This window comes from Marmota flaviventris, chromosome 7 (genome assembly GCF_047511675.1).
Source record: "Marmota flaviventris isolate mMarFla1 chromosome 7, mMarFla1.hap1, whole genome shotgun sequence".
NCBI lineage: Eukaryota > Metazoa > Chordata > Mammalia > Rodentia > Sciuridae > Marmota > Marmota flaviventris.
The window spans coordinates 142,709,588-142,722,361 of NC_092504.1; the positions used below are offsets into that span (position 1 = coordinate 142,709,588).

General features: G+C 38.5%; 1 protein-coding gene across 5 annotated transcripts in view; it reads right to left on the bottom strand.

The window, feature by feature from the left end:
• Nucleotides 1-12,774, bottom strand: part of Bltp1 (bridge-like lipid transfer protein family member 1) — a 200,419-nt gene that overhangs the window by 104,114 nt on the left and 83,531 nt on the right. For all 5 annotated transcript variants that reach the window (XM_071614729.1, XM_071614732.1, XM_071614730.1 and 2 more), the window contains exons 27-32: nt 11,737-11,990; nt 9,063-9,321; nt 7,262-8,099; nt 5,030-5,100; nt 4,331-4,504; nt 1,166-1,286 (exon numbers count right to left, since the gene is read on the bottom strand). In XM_071614729.1, coding sequence (XP_071470830.1) covers nt 1,166-1,286; nt 4,331-4,504; nt 5,030-5,100; nt 7,262-8,099; nt 9,063-9,321; nt 11,737-11,990 — 1,717 coding nt within the window. The remainder of the gene's footprint in view (nt 1-1,165; nt 1,287-4,330; nt 4,505-5,029; nt 5,101-7,261; nt 8,100-9,062; nt 9,322-11,736; nt 11,991-12,774) is intronic.

Consider the following 12,774-nt stretch of genomic DNA (forward strand, 5'->3'; position numbering starts at 1 on the left):
AACCTTTAGAACAGCTAGGAAACAGCCAGGCATGGTGGTGCATGCCTGTAATCCCAGCAGCTTGGGAGGCTGAGGCAAGAGGATCACAAATTCAAAACCAGTCTCTGAGCCTAAGCAACACTGTCTCAAAATAAAAATTAAAAAGGGCTGGGGATTTGGCTCAGTGGTTAAGCATCCCTGGGTTCAATCTCTGGTGCCAAAAATAAAAAAGAGGAGGAGGAGCTAGGAAACAGACCAGCAGCTATAAGGTCGAGAAAAGTCATCTATAGTCAAGAGAAATAAGTCTACAGAGAGACAGAACCAGCTAGTAACAGATTTTTTTTTTTAGGATCACTAAACTCTACTACTGGCTTGAAGATAGACCTGTTCTGATGACTGACTCCTTGTTGGTTGGGAACTGTTCCAATTTACATTTTTCCATATTCCTCTATCCTACCTATCACATAAATGTCAATATATAATGAATAATTGGTTCACTAAAAATAATCAGTCACACTTTCACCTCTTCTCTGCTCCCTAATCTAAATATGATACAGATAAGCTGAATGCCAAATGGAATCACCAGAAGATCACAGGATCTGACGACTATTAAGTAACTAGCTTCATGGCTAGAGCCATGGCATGCACAGGCTGTCACACACCAGGAGGCCATGACTTCATGCAGGACAATGTGATGTCAGAGTCAACTGATGCAGAGGAAAGTGAAACATGAGCATCTTTGCTTCTTAAAAAAGTAAGGTACCAGTCCTCAAGAATAGTCTTTCCCTGAGGACCAAGGGTCTTCAGAAAAGCCTCAGATCTAAGGTACTTCAAAATAAAAGGAAAAAGCTCCATTTCTTTTTTTTTTTTTTTTTGGAGTTACAGATGAACAGCATGCCTTTGTTTCTTATTTTTATGCAGTGCTAAGATCGAACCCAGTGCCTCACAAGCACAAGGCAAGCACTCTGCCACTGAACTACAGCCCCAGCTCCCTTCATTTCTTAAATAGGTACTTTTATTCCTATTTCATCATAGTACAATGACATCAAGGCTTTTGAACATGTCCACGTGGTTCCATTTAACTTGCTAACAATCTCTTCATACATCCATATTTCCCAAGTTTGGATATTCCACACACATGATGAGGACTCAATTTTCTAAGCCCATTAAAATAAAAGGCTCTTACATTTTCTGAGAAGGTAGTCTTGCTATTTTGGACGGCTTCCCTAAGGACTTTGGCATGGAGATCATCCACAATTGCAGCTGGATGTTGGGTACTAGCACAGTGAACCATAGCTTCAATGTATCTGAGGAAAGAAAAAAAGGTAAATTAAAAATTTAAATATTATTTAATATTATGACCTAATTCATCAGTGAAATCAGGCATTTGTATATTTACAACTCTTCAATGTTGAAATAAAAATGCCGCAATCACATCTTTTGAAATTACACAAGTGAGACATTTATGAGTTTCTACCTCATTGACCACCAGGTAGGCAAAGCTCTCTAAATTTTAGAGGTGCCAATCTTAGTGCTGCTCTTCAATCACTCCTTTTCTTTAACCAATGCATAAAAACATGAGGATCATACGTATTATTAATGCAGGAACATGTGTTGTTTCTATACACCTATATGTTGTGTAATGCCAAGGTTAAACCCTTATCTCCTTAGAAATCCATCATTTCTTTATGGTAAAAACTTTCCAACTCCTTGAGGCTTTCTGAAACGCACAGCACATTACTGTCACCTGAAGCCACCCTGCCGTACAACACAACACCATCGCATCTTGCTCCTATCCAGCTGTCACTCAGGGCCCCTTGATCGGCCTTCGCCTCTCCCCCAGTCCCCCTGACCTCTGGTGACCAGCTTTCTTCTCCTTCTCCAAGATCAATTTGTTGGATTCACATCTGAATGAGACCAGCGGAACTTGTGGTTCCGTGCCTGGCTCTCTGCACTCGACATAAAGTCCTCCAGTTCCATCCGAGGGGTCCCAAACAATAGGACCTCCCTTGCCTACTTGGCCAGTACTCCACTGTGTGCTTGGACCACACTGTCTGATCACTCAGGCTGTTCTGTCCTTGACTGCTGAGAATGCTGCAGGGAACCCGCGAGTGCGGCCGTCCTTGGACACACCAACTCCCTCACCTGACACCCACCCTGCAGTGGGGCTGCTGGATCGTAGGGTGCTGGTCTTTAATTCTGTGAGGACCCTCGTGGTTTCCGTAACACCTGTGCTACTGCACATTCCCACCCACGGGTGCAAAGCTCCACTTGTCCCCACAGACTTGCAGGCACTCACTATCCTCCATGATGGTCATTCTTACTGGGATGAGGTGAGATGGCACCATGGTTTTGATCTGCATTTCCCAGGGGTTAGTGAGGCTGACCTTTTTTCATATACCTGTGGGCCAGAGGTACTCTCAGAAAAAAAAAAAAAAAAAAAAAAAAAACATGCCTATTTAGATACACTGCTCATTTTTAAACTGAGTTATTTATGTTCAGCTGCCACGTACACTCTGGATTTCAGTCTTGACAGGTGTGTTTCTTCCCACTCTGCAGGCTGTGTTTTCACTCTGTTGAGTGTCTCCTTTGCTGTGCAGAGACATTCACATTTGCTTCTGTTTCCTGTGCTCTTAAGAATCTTGTCCAAAAGCTCCCTACCCATACCAGTGACCTCAAGTGTCTCCCCGTTCTCTTCTAGTAGTCTCAAAGTCTCAGGTGTCACATAGAAGTCTCCATTCTTAATTGATTTTTTATAACTGGTGGGTTTTATTCTTTTATCATCTCCTGAAGATTTCCTATATTCCTAATTTGTCTGAGATCTCCTGAGAATCTTAACAATTTAAGTTATCAAAGAAAACTATGTGCCTTTGTAGAAAAGGAAGATCTACATGAGAACTGATCCCAACTAAACCCTATCTCTCCCTAACGCTCAGCACTCAGCATTTCCACACAACTCTGCATTCCACTTCAGCTTTGTTTACTTTAGTTTTATAACCCTAAGAAGACTGCAGGATGCTTGCAAGCAGAACATCTATCATTTCCTCTTATTCTTTCATTAACTAGATGGGAATTTGAGATAATAATTAGCTCCTGAGTATTTGGCCATTAACCCAATGCAGATAGATAGATAGATAGATAGATAGATAGATATCAATAGAATAATCATTGTGATTTCATTATTTGGTTGAGAAAGTAACAAATGTTCACTAAAACACAGACCTTTTTAAACATACATCCATTTTTTTACTCAATCAAAAAAAGCTACCAGTGTTCACAGCTTTCACTAACACCAGCACCACCTCTAGCCCACCAAGCTCCAGCTGAAGGAGAAGGGGGATAAGTAAGAAGGTCTTTCTATCATGCTAAAGCAGACAGCCTGCAAACCGACCAGTGGTAAAGCACCCAGGAAAACAACTGGCTACAAAAGCCAATCTCAAGAATGGACCCCCTCTACTGGAGGGGTGAGGAAACACATCTGACAAGACTGATCAAGTCCACTGAACTTCTGATTCACAAACTCCCCTTCCAGCATCTGGTGCGAGAAATTGCTCAGGATTTCAAAACACATCTGCACTTCCAAGATACAGCTATTGGTGCTTTGCAGGAGGCAAGTGAGGCCTATCTAGTTGGCCTTTTTGAAAACCCCAACTGTGTATTAATCATGCCAAACATGAAACAATTATACCAGAAGACATCCAACTAGCACGCTGCATACACAGAGAACGTGCTTAAGAATTCACTACCATGGGAAACATTTCATTCTCAAAAAACACTTTTTCTCGTCTTCCTGTTATTGGTAGTTCTAAATGTTAGATATTTTTTTTCCATAGGGTCAAAAGGTACCTAAGTACCTAAGTATATAATTGAGAATGGAAAAAACAGGGGACAGAAATCAGGTATTGGCCATTTTTCCATTTCCATTTGGGTGTGAATTTTTAATATAAATTCGAGACGTAAAGCATTAATGCAAGTCAAAATGTTTCAGTGAACAAGTTTCAGCAATCCAACTGTATAACAATTACAAATAAAACTGTTAGATTTGTTTGGACAATGCCAGCATCAGGATTTTTTTAAACAAGTAAAATTCTTATTGACGGCAACTAAGTGGGGTTCTTAGCATTTTTGTCATACAGTAGATCCCAGGCATTCACTGTTAGTGTCTAACTGAGTTGTCCTCCATCTAAGTCCATGTCTTTAATGTTGTCTGTCTTCTGTGCTGTTCCTGTAAGTTTGCTACTAAAATACATTGAACTGTATCCAAAAAAAGCTATGAAACAATCTCCTATGTAAACATAAACATACCACATGTCATTTCAAAAAGCAACAGTTGCATTTTCACACAAAGTACCTGTCCACAGCTTCGGCCACCAGTGGAGTCAGAACAACATCCACGGTTCCCTTTACTTCAACTATGGCCGTGGTTCTGGTCTGAGAGACGGGCTGATCCAGTGTCCATTCTTCCGTTAACGTTTCATCATCTGTGTTATCAACAGTTTTCTTTTCCAGTGGAGTATATGGTGTACTGTGCCATTTAACAAGCAAAGCATATATTTAACAAGGAACAAGAACAAGAATAGAAGTAGGAAATTCCATAAGATGAGGAAACATTTAAACTGCATTTATTTTGGTGAAAAGTCATGGAATTGGACTTGATATTTCACATTCCAAATACTTTTCAAATACTGGCCAATGAGGTACTAAATTACAAATGGTTAAAGATGGCTAATATATTAAATGAGATAATCATTTTAAAATGTATTTACTTAATGAAGCTGTTCTAAAATAAGAAAAACATAGTACTGAGTTCTTAATAGCCCCCAGTTTTCATTTGCCACACTATGGCTTTCATAGCATGTTTCATAGTCATACTACAAATGCTTTTAAATAGAGCCAAAGCCATGACAAACAAAAAAAGCTTAATTTGGGGGGATAATTTGTTTTAAAATAAGGCCTGACCTCATCAAGAATGGTTATTACTCAGAATCAATTCCACCTCTCTCATAATCAAGGAATACTGATTTCAAACTTACACGCCATTTTTACTTACTTTGAAGTCGATCCTGAAAGTTGCATGCCTCTGTCTAGCAAAGAATTAGCTGTGAGCCCCTGTTTGATAACCTATAATAACACAAGGTATTAGTCTATAATTTTAATATTATTTCTCTAATTTAATGGCATTAACAGTATAGTGAACATCCATATACTTTGTTAATAGGATTTTGATATATTCAACCTAAATGTCTATTTGAAACAATCACAGAAAATACCCAACTTCATTCCTGTTTATGTCACTGTATGGCAGAGTAAAGCTGTGAGGGTTGAGCAATGAAGAGGAATACAACAGTATTGCAAATTCTTTTCCTCTACAGATGTTTTACATTGAGAGTTTCTGAAGCTCATTGTGGTCTTCTCCTAGCACAACCAATTTTTTAGATGTTTTTACTCATGCATTATAGTTATTTATAATATTGGGGTTCATTATTACAGTCACACATGTGCAGAATATAATTTGCTCCACTTCAATTAGTACAAAGCAAAAGAGACCCAGAGAAACATTAAGATTGTAGGAAAAGATAGACTTGTATTTTATATTCATAAAAGATAAAATGAATAAATGAATCTAACCAAACTGAACTCTAGTAAATACCAATTGGTTACTTAGATTTAATGGAGAAAACATTATGTTCTACATTTGAAGTTGTTTAAAGAATGAATTCCTTGACTCATCTTTTCCAGAGATTTGCCTGCTCAGCCAAACTAGAAATATGTTTTGTAAATACTGAAAAAATCCTATCCTGTCAAGTACTATTCTGCACACGTGTACAATTCAGTTTTATACAGAAAAAAGTCATATACTGACATATTTCCTCATGGAACAAAAAGAAAATTTTGAAATTCAGTAAGAGAAATTTATTTTGGACAAGATAATAAACGGGCAGAATTTAAAACCAAAGCTTCATAACTATCACTTAAAGCTTCTTACTTCTGTATACCACTCAAATGTCTATCGCTGGCAGGACCTCCGTCATTACTACTGTGCCTTGACCCCAAGCCTTTGTCATCTCCTAGACAAACCACTTTCATGACCTCCTAAACCACCCCTGAGTCCTCTCCCAAGGACAGTTTAATTCTACTTAATAGCCCAAGTACACGACAGCACATCTGTTTCCTCAAAGCTCTCGAGTTTCCCAACGCAATTAAAACATCAGAACTCCTGGTGCCACGGTCTGCAAGAACTGGACAACCTGGCCCTTGTTTAGACTTCTGCACTCACTGCTTCTCACTCACACCAACCCTCTCCCACAGTAGGGCCTCTACCTGAAATGCAGAGTCTCCCCCAGTCCTCTCATCGACAAGTCCTCCTCATCTACCTTCCATGTCAATATCATCTCAGTAGCTCCTCGCCATCATTCTCTAATCCAGCAGCCTTTGATTATCATAACAACCTTCTCAGTTTGAAACCAAATTCTAACCTGTCCATCTACCAGCGGTATGTCTCCCACCTCTCAACTAGAAGCTCCATGTCTGTTTCCCTCGTCGCTGTACAAAATGCCCAGCACAAAGTAAAATGTAATATCTGAATCAAGAAGGACTGAATACACTAAAAGTTAGACATGAAATACATATCTACACACACATATATATCAATGTGTGCATGCAGAAGTACATACTACCTAAGATTCCTGAACATCATTCATCAGTTCCATGTTTTATGCTTAATTTTGGTCTTTAATATCCTAAAATTTTCCCTTATAATTCTTCATTCTAAAAGTAGTTTTCATATTGGGTATCATAGCTGAATTTATTTTGAGATGTTTTTGGTTTTACTAAAAAAGTGACTTACAGGATACAGCACAATAATAGGCAATAATCACATTGATACAAAAATTTAAGAACTCAAATATGGAGTGAATGGAACTGGATTTGACTGAAAGCAAGGATTAGTAGAAAGAACAGTAACCACTATAAAGAAGGCCAAAATCTTATTTTTAAGATGCAGAACTATGATTTCACGAGAAAGAGTTGATTCTAACCTTAGGAGTAGTACATAATGTGGACAGACCATACGTTAATTTACTAGATTAATAAAATCTTAAACCATTGCTCAATTTGCTTAAGTTCATAATACTCATCAATAATCCTGAGATCTAACTGTTATACATGAAGCTACAATTTAAGAAAGTCTACCCGAAATGACTGAATAGTTCTGAAAACAACTTCTCAAAAATCTACTTTTCTGAATAAACACATTGCTAAAAACTAATGATTTGATGTATACCTTAAACGTTGGCACAGAAAGCTGTTCAAATGATGAGGAACTTTCTTCACTGGTTGGTGTATCCAGATCAAGGGGACGATGCAATGAGGATTTAGAGGTCCTTTTGTTGGTTGGGTGTTTAACTGACCAATTAAGTACCTGAAACTGAGTAAGGTAAGTCTGGTAACAATTCATCACAGGTTGCTGAGAAGTGATCTGTTCACTCTCCACTGGTTTCTCACCTTCCACAATATATAGATGTTCTACAACATCATCTTCTCCACCTAATGCAGAAACAAACGAAGCCTGGGAAGGATGAGTTTTGAATGGCAGAGTTGGAGGGTCCGGAACGCTTTCTCCGTGGCCAGTAAGTGGCCCTTCTACACTGTGATAGATGGAACCCCTACTGTAGTCTATCTGCTGTGCTTGCTTTTTCTTCTTTTTTCTGCCAGGGTAAGTACCAGGGCCTTCATCACTGCTAATGGGCTCCAATTCCTCAGCTGCAGAAAAGTAGGCTTCACTATCAGCCATTGACATGCTAGAATCCATTGATCGATACTGATGAAATGAATTAGAGTCTGCCGATGGTGTGTATGGGAATGAACCAAAACTTCTCCTCTGCTTTGGCGAGTCTAGTACATTCTCGTCACTCCGAGAGACATCACTACTAAACTGAACTCCAACTGTAACAGGCTGTTTGTCTCCATAAAAAGCAGCAGTAAGACTCTTAGTACTTCCAAGTCGGGTGGAACACACTGAGGCTTGTTGCTTCAAAGGAGATCTAAGAGGAGACTGACCTACTGATTTATCCTGAGTGTTAGGAGACACAGGGCTGTTTCCTGAAATTTCTGCAGGAGTGCTAAAACAGAAAGCAAAACTATCAATATTTTCAGTGTCATATAATGTAAGCATAAACAGAGATCACCTGTATAATCTTTTTAGTGATTCTGCATTTACAAATACAAGAAAATCTGAAATTTTATCATATCCAAAGTAGCAAAATATGTGTTCAAATCCCCCATACGTTTCCAAAAAACAACTGAGCAGCTTAAACAATTACTGCGGCTTTACAATAAATCTACAAAGGTTTCAAGGGACAAAGATTTAGGTTGAAGTTTTACATTAAAAGATGTTAGCTAAAGATCATAGTGAAGCCAAACCGCTATGAGACTGTCTAGGGAAACAGTAGAGAATCTATGGAGAAGATGTACAGAGGGCTCAGTGGTGGAGCACTTGCCTAGCTCAGGGAAAGAGCTGGGTCTACCCTCAGCACCACATAAAAACAAATGAATAGAATGAAGGTGTTGTGTCCAACCACAACTTTAAAAACATAGGAGTTCACGGGGCCAACAGTGCTCAACAAGTGGCAGGCTGTAAAACTAGAAGGAAGGAAGAAAAATACAGGGCCTGGCAATGGAGCCCAAAGAGGAGGAAAAGGGAAAGGCACCATCCAGTCACTAAGCGACTGTGCTTCCCGAGAAGGGAATGGCCGACCTTTACAGTGCTCAGAGGAGGACCAGAGAATACTCACTAGATGAGAGGACAGTACGTGAATGCTAACAATGATCCATTCTGAGCACTGAGAAGAGAAGAAATACTGATTTTTGTAATATCTTCAGATTGTGTGTGTGTGTCATATTCATGAATAAAAAATTTACTCTGAAATACAGATTAACACTTTAAAATATGTAATTATGTTCAGGTACAAAACAATTTTTCTAAAGTTAAGGAGTAGAAAGGGAAGAACTTTTTCTTCTTATCACTATTTTAAGTAATTACACTCCTATCATGATCAAGTTTCTAAATCTAATTGAATACTGACCTCCCTTGGCCATCATCTCTTTTCGTACCATGCAAGAACTCTTTCTGAACCAAGTGGTCGTCAGCAACAGAAGACGGGCTTTCCTTTTCACCGGCCAACAAAGGCTGAGCAGCACTGGAACTGCTGTTCTCCTCTGAGGAAGAGGATGAACTGTGAGATCTCAGTGGAACCTGAAGACTCAGATGCTGAGCTTTTCTCTCTACTTCCATTCCCACTGACTTGTTTTCCCAGTCCTTCCTTTTTGTACCATTCACATTACCTAAACAAATAAAACATGGTTTAAGTGAACATAAAAATTTCAATAGCAATTTAGGAAAAATATGCCAATGTGATTCCATTTTTTAAAGTATGATCATTTTTTTAAAAAAGCAAGTATCTAATTTCATGAAGTAATGTGTGAAAAACAGTAGAAAGATTATCTGCATATGGGGCTGAGGTCATAGCTCAGTGGTTGAGCGCTTGCCTCAAATGCATGAGGCACTGGGTTGGAGCCTCAGAACCAAGTAAAATAAATAAATAAATAATAGAGATATTGTGTCCATCTACAACTAAAAAAAATTTTTTTAAAAAGATTATCTACAGTCCCTATATGGTGACCTTCTCCTTTTTTAATCTTTTATTTAAAAATTTTTAAGGCTGGGAGGTAGCTCACGGGTAGAGCAGAGCACATTCTTAGCATGTAGCTCTGGGCACAATCCCCAGCATGGGAAAAAGAAAAATTCACATTTATAGAAAACTTTCAGGAATAACATCAAGAACACAGAATACCTTTGATCCAGATTTACTTATTTTTAAACATTTTGCCCTATTTACGATAAAAAGTTCAATGAGACCAGGAGAGCAAGGATTACACCGTTTCTCACATACCGATGTACTCCCAGTGCCTGCAGCCAATGCCTCAGACACAGAGCACCCACTCAATGGCTCTATGAATGAAAGAATAAGACTTCACAGCAGAGTGGAGCACAGCTGCCTCTAAGCATCATCAGAGCCCCAAGGGGTGTCACATAAGGGAGGGAGCAAGGGATAATAAAAAAAAAAAAAAAAAAAAAAAAAGCTCTGCAGCTGCTCACAGTGCAGGGGAAGTTGGGCGGGGGGACGACTACCTCTTGCTCAACTTTCTCTTTCCTCCAGCCACCCCTGCATCACCCAAGGAAAGAAACCTGCTAGCCAGGCTTGGTTGCATACGCCTATAATCCCAGTGGCTCGGGAGGCTGAGAAACGAAGATTTCAAGTTTGAGACCAGCCTCAGCAACTTAGCAAAGGACTAAGCAACTCAGTGAGACCCTGTCTCTAAATAAAAAACACAAAATAGGGCTGAGGATGTGGCTCAGTTGTTGAATGCCCCTGAGTTCAACCTCCAGTACCAAAAAAAAGGAAAAAGAAAAGGAACCTGCTAGTAGGAGACCTTCTGAATGGAATGCAGTTCCACACAGAACTCAGGGGTACAAGAGTTACACACCTAGAATAGAAGCAACATTTACTTCAACTACAAATGTGAAACGGAAAAAAGAACGAGTTCAATCCACTTGTACATAAGAGGAACTAAGTGGGCCCTCAATTCTATTAGTGTAGCTTCTTTATTCTAGCCTGACACTAGACAGCTATACTCAGCTCCCAGGAGACTCAACAAATCAAAAATCTATCGTTATCCTTTAAATGCCAAGAAGTTTTGGTTATTTGCTGATTTTATAACATAATCTGCTCTTACTTTGGTAAAACTACTAAAGTAAAATGATCTTACAATAGCATGTACATGGCTATGTATTACTATTCAGTGAATAATCATTTAAACAGGTACTGAACATACATGGTCCACTTCTTTCTTCTAATACCTATACCTGGGGAAATATATCTGACAAGATTCTTAAAATCAAAACTACAGCTCCCTCACCACCCCCCTGTTTTTTGGTCTACTGTCAAAAAGCAGAACTAAATACTCTTATGTTTTTGAATAGATTAAGGAAAAAAGGTTAAATGTTAGTGAAACATCCAAACTTGTCTACATTTCACATTTTTGCAGCACAGCAACTTGAACAATAAACATTATGCTTAACAGATGATTACATAACTAAAGGAACATCTGTTTCCAAAGTTGTTCAATCTGAGACCCTTTAAAGCTAGCATGTACTGTTAATACCAAACTAGTGGATTTGCAAAGTTATCCCAAGGACTCTAATGAAAGACCAGATTTCTCCTTCTCACATGTTTAAGTTTAGTGATTTAAAAGAAAATTAAGAGTATTGCAAAAGTGGTTGGTACATGGGGGCCAATTATACAAATGATATTGTCAATACATTTTCCTATAAAAAGAGGCTGGTAAAACAAAGTTGAAGGACAGTTACTCCTCAGTATATATCTGGAAGCTGAGTTATAAAAAATAATAATATATAAGGAAATATTTAGCTTAAATTTTGTGAGGAAAGCCACCTATGTCAACAGTAGGAGATCTGAATAGATCTACTTTGGACATGTGTAACTTTGAAAACAATTATTAGTCTTTTCTGGCTTTTGTTACAGTATATGCAAAAAAAAAAAATAGAGATTATATTAAACCTTACTGACAACACCCCTCAAAAAAATTAATCAATTTGAACAAAGTAACACAGATGTTCTCTCAGGATGGCTTAGGAGTAGTGATAATAAAAGATTAGCATGAGACACATTTTCTCACCATCTATGATTTTGGGGATTTCTTTAGTAATGATCCATTCTCCAGGCTGTAGTAGAGACTGTCCATAATACATATCAGACTCTGCAGCACTTGTGCTGGAAAATGCAGAGCTACTGGACGGTGTCAGCTCTTCGAGTCTGAAGAAATCCAGGCCAGTCACCGTGCCACCAAAAAACCTGCAGCCCCCGAGACAGCCACACTTGTTTCTGCACCTCTTGTTCTTCAGGGGATCATCAGGCCACAGAAACCACAACCTAACACAATCAGACAGACCCAGAAAAGAACACATTAAGAAAAAAACACAACTCTTATTAAAATAACATAAACACAAACGAAAAGGTTTAGTTTTTCTGTGGTATATCTTTTTAATCATTTGCCTTTCAAAAAAAAAAAGCAGTTTTACCACAGTGAGATGGAAATAAGTAGAATAATGATAATAAATATAGTATATATTTAAAAAGCAAAGAATTAAAAAAGCAAATACAAAATTAAAAAAATGAGACAATTAGCTCCAGGTTTAAAACATTCTCAAAACAACCACAATTTCTATTTTTCAAAATAAATTTAATTCAGTTTTTTAACTCATACATTTAAAAAAAATAAAAATTATCCCCTGACAGGCGAAGCCTGTAAGTAGTACAAGATCTGTGCTCGTCACAATTCCTGACAAGCACAGTTCTGAAGCTGGCCTAAGGAGCTGCAAGGAATACCCAAGGTCCCCAGGAGTCAGTTCCCCAGCTTCAAGGGCACCTGGCTCTGCCACTTAGCTTAACTGAAAACAAGCACTGCACCAGGTTGGCTTCCTGAGCAACAACCAACCAAGAAACCCAGGTTCTTTAGTTTTTGAGAATATGGACTGGGGATGTGGCTCAGAGGATAAACACCCCGGGGTTTAATCCTTGGTATCAAAAAAAAAATTGGTAAGAAAAATATCAATACTCAAATAAATGAACACAGACTATTAATAAGATATTGACAAGTCAAAACAGCTAACTAGTATGTGAAAAAAATTGTCTCAGAAGTAAAGAAATGTATAAT